Source organism: Seriola lalandi, unplaced genomic scaffold (assembly GCF_002814215.2).
Source record: "Seriola lalandi dorsalis isolate HSWRI2012SDOR001 ecotype SW California unplaced genomic scaffold, Sedor1 jcf7180002002584, whole genome shotgun sequence".
Lineage (NCBI taxonomy): Eukaryota > Metazoa > Chordata > Actinopteri > Carangiformes > Carangidae > Seriola > Seriola lalandi.
The window spans coordinates 1-1,654 of record NW_019473240.1 but is presented as its reverse complement, the minus strand read 5'-3'; the positions used below and the strand labels follow the sequence as shown (position 1 = coordinate 1,654).

The following is a 1,654-nucleotide window of genomic DNA, read 5'->3' as shown; positions in this document are numbered from 1 at the left end:
ACCTGCGAGGTTCTGCCCTCTCATTAAACCACACCTTCCACCTGGAGCTGGAGAGAGCCCGGCAGCTCCGCATGGTGGTGCTCACACCAGGTCCTGCTAGTTTCTATAGAATGCAGTCATAACTACTACATACTAATACTAATACTACTAATGTTACTGCTACTACCAATAGTTCCTGATCTCCAGAGGACGAACCCTTTACATTGATGATCTTTCCTCTAGCTACTCTAGATACTCGACCTCTGGACCTGAGTAGATTTAGCTTCAGGTCACACTTCCTGTGTATGTTTGTATTTCATGTGTTTCTGTCTCTGCAGCCAATCCACAGGCAGTGGGTGGGACTAAACCAGGGACGGATCAGAGTCAGACTTCAGGAGCTCCAACCAGGAACAGAGTGTGCTGTCTGGGTGGAGTCTCCATCCCTCCACTCTTTAAAGGTACAGTACACTGAACACTGTGATGTCACTGCTCCACCTGTGAGTGATGGTGTTGATCTGTTGTCATGTGTGTGTCAGGGAGTCGCAGTCAGCAGCTCTGTGTGAAGCTGGAGCCCAGAGGACTTCTTTATGTCAAACTGTCTCTACAAGAAAAGTGGGACACACAGGTATCAGTCATGAACACTGTGATTACTATGAATGAAACTGATAGAAACTCCAGATCCACCAAACATGAGGTAATTAGGACCCTGATACGGTCTAAAACCAGAACCAGATCAGACCATTCCCATTTACACTGACCTTCATCTCCTCTCAGTGTCCTTCTGCATTACTTCTTAACAACTTACATATAAGATAATACCAAAGTGTTTATAATGATGCCCTGGGAGCCCGTTTTTTTGAAATTTTCCAAATCCGTACCTTTACCTTTGCAGATGTGGATGAATTGTTTTGGTTCTTGAAATTGGTTTACCAAAGTCTTAGGTTCATAAAAATAGACCAAAATGTAAGTAAAATAAGAGATAAATGTGAAGATAAAAGTGTTTTAAATTTTAGAGGCCTGCTTTGAGGCCTTTTAGCTCCGGCTATGAGTCATGTACCATCGAAGGAATATGAAACAGAAAGTGGAGAGTCTACAGATATTAGCAACATTCAAAACATATTTCTATCCTGTATTATTGCAAAGATATTAATAGAAACATCCATCAATGTCAAAGGGTTAAAGTGACTGTAACTCTCCACAGCCCAGCACTGACAGCTCAGCACCTGCTAATGTGTTTGGGGTGGAACTGCACAACCTGGTGGAGAAAGAAGGTTCTGCAGCTCCAGTCCCTCTGCTGATCCAGAAGACCGTGGCAGAGATAGAGCGACGAGGACTAAAGGTATAATATGTAATATATGTAGTAAATCACCAGGATGTTGTGACAGACCCACATCAGCTCTGACCCACAGAACAGAACAGAACCCAGACCTGTTGATATGCTACGATCATCTAATTCTGGAAACAAGCTTCTGTGAAGATGTAACTGAACATCTGGGGTAACTGTAGGTCACAGACGCTCTCAGTGGCTGATGCTCACACCTCCCAAACTTCAACAACGTGATGTCTACATGGCTTAAAGTTCTGGTGTGCGGCCGTTTTAGATGGAAAAATATAATTATATGTGTATGGAAAATATTCTTGCGTATTTTTTTCAGTAGCAAGAATATAGCTATAT

General features: G+C 42.8%; 1 protein-coding gene across 1 annotated transcript; it reads left to right on the top strand.

Annotated features, from left to right (window-relative positions):
• The first annotated feature begins 6 nt into the window (after positions 1-6).
• On the top strand, positions 7-1,605 carry LOC111665977 (rho GTPase-activating protein SYDE1-like). Its single transcript, XM_023421147.2, has 4 exons — positions 7-90; positions 318-437; positions 516-604; positions 1,181-1,605. The coding sequence occupies exons 1-4, from the start codon at positions 72-74 to the stop codon at positions 1,322-1,324; spliced, it is 372 nt and encodes a 123-aa protein (XP_023276915.1). The 5' UTR covers positions 7-71; the 3' UTR covers positions 1,325-1,605.
• Positions 1,606-1,654: the final 49 nt, after the last annotated feature.

What these genes read in the sequence shown, in the direction of transcription:
- LOC111665977 (XM_023421147.2), top strand. An exon ending in CATCCCTCCACTCTTTAAAG is followed by an intron (nt 438 to 515) that starts GTACAGTACACT and finishes TGTGTGTGTCAG; the next exon opens with GGAGTCGCAGTCAGCAGCTC. An exon ending in AAGAAAAGTGGGACACACAG is followed by an intron (nt 605 to 1,180) that starts GTATCAGTCATG and finishes AACTCTCCACAG; the next exon opens with CCCAGCACTGACAGCTCAGC.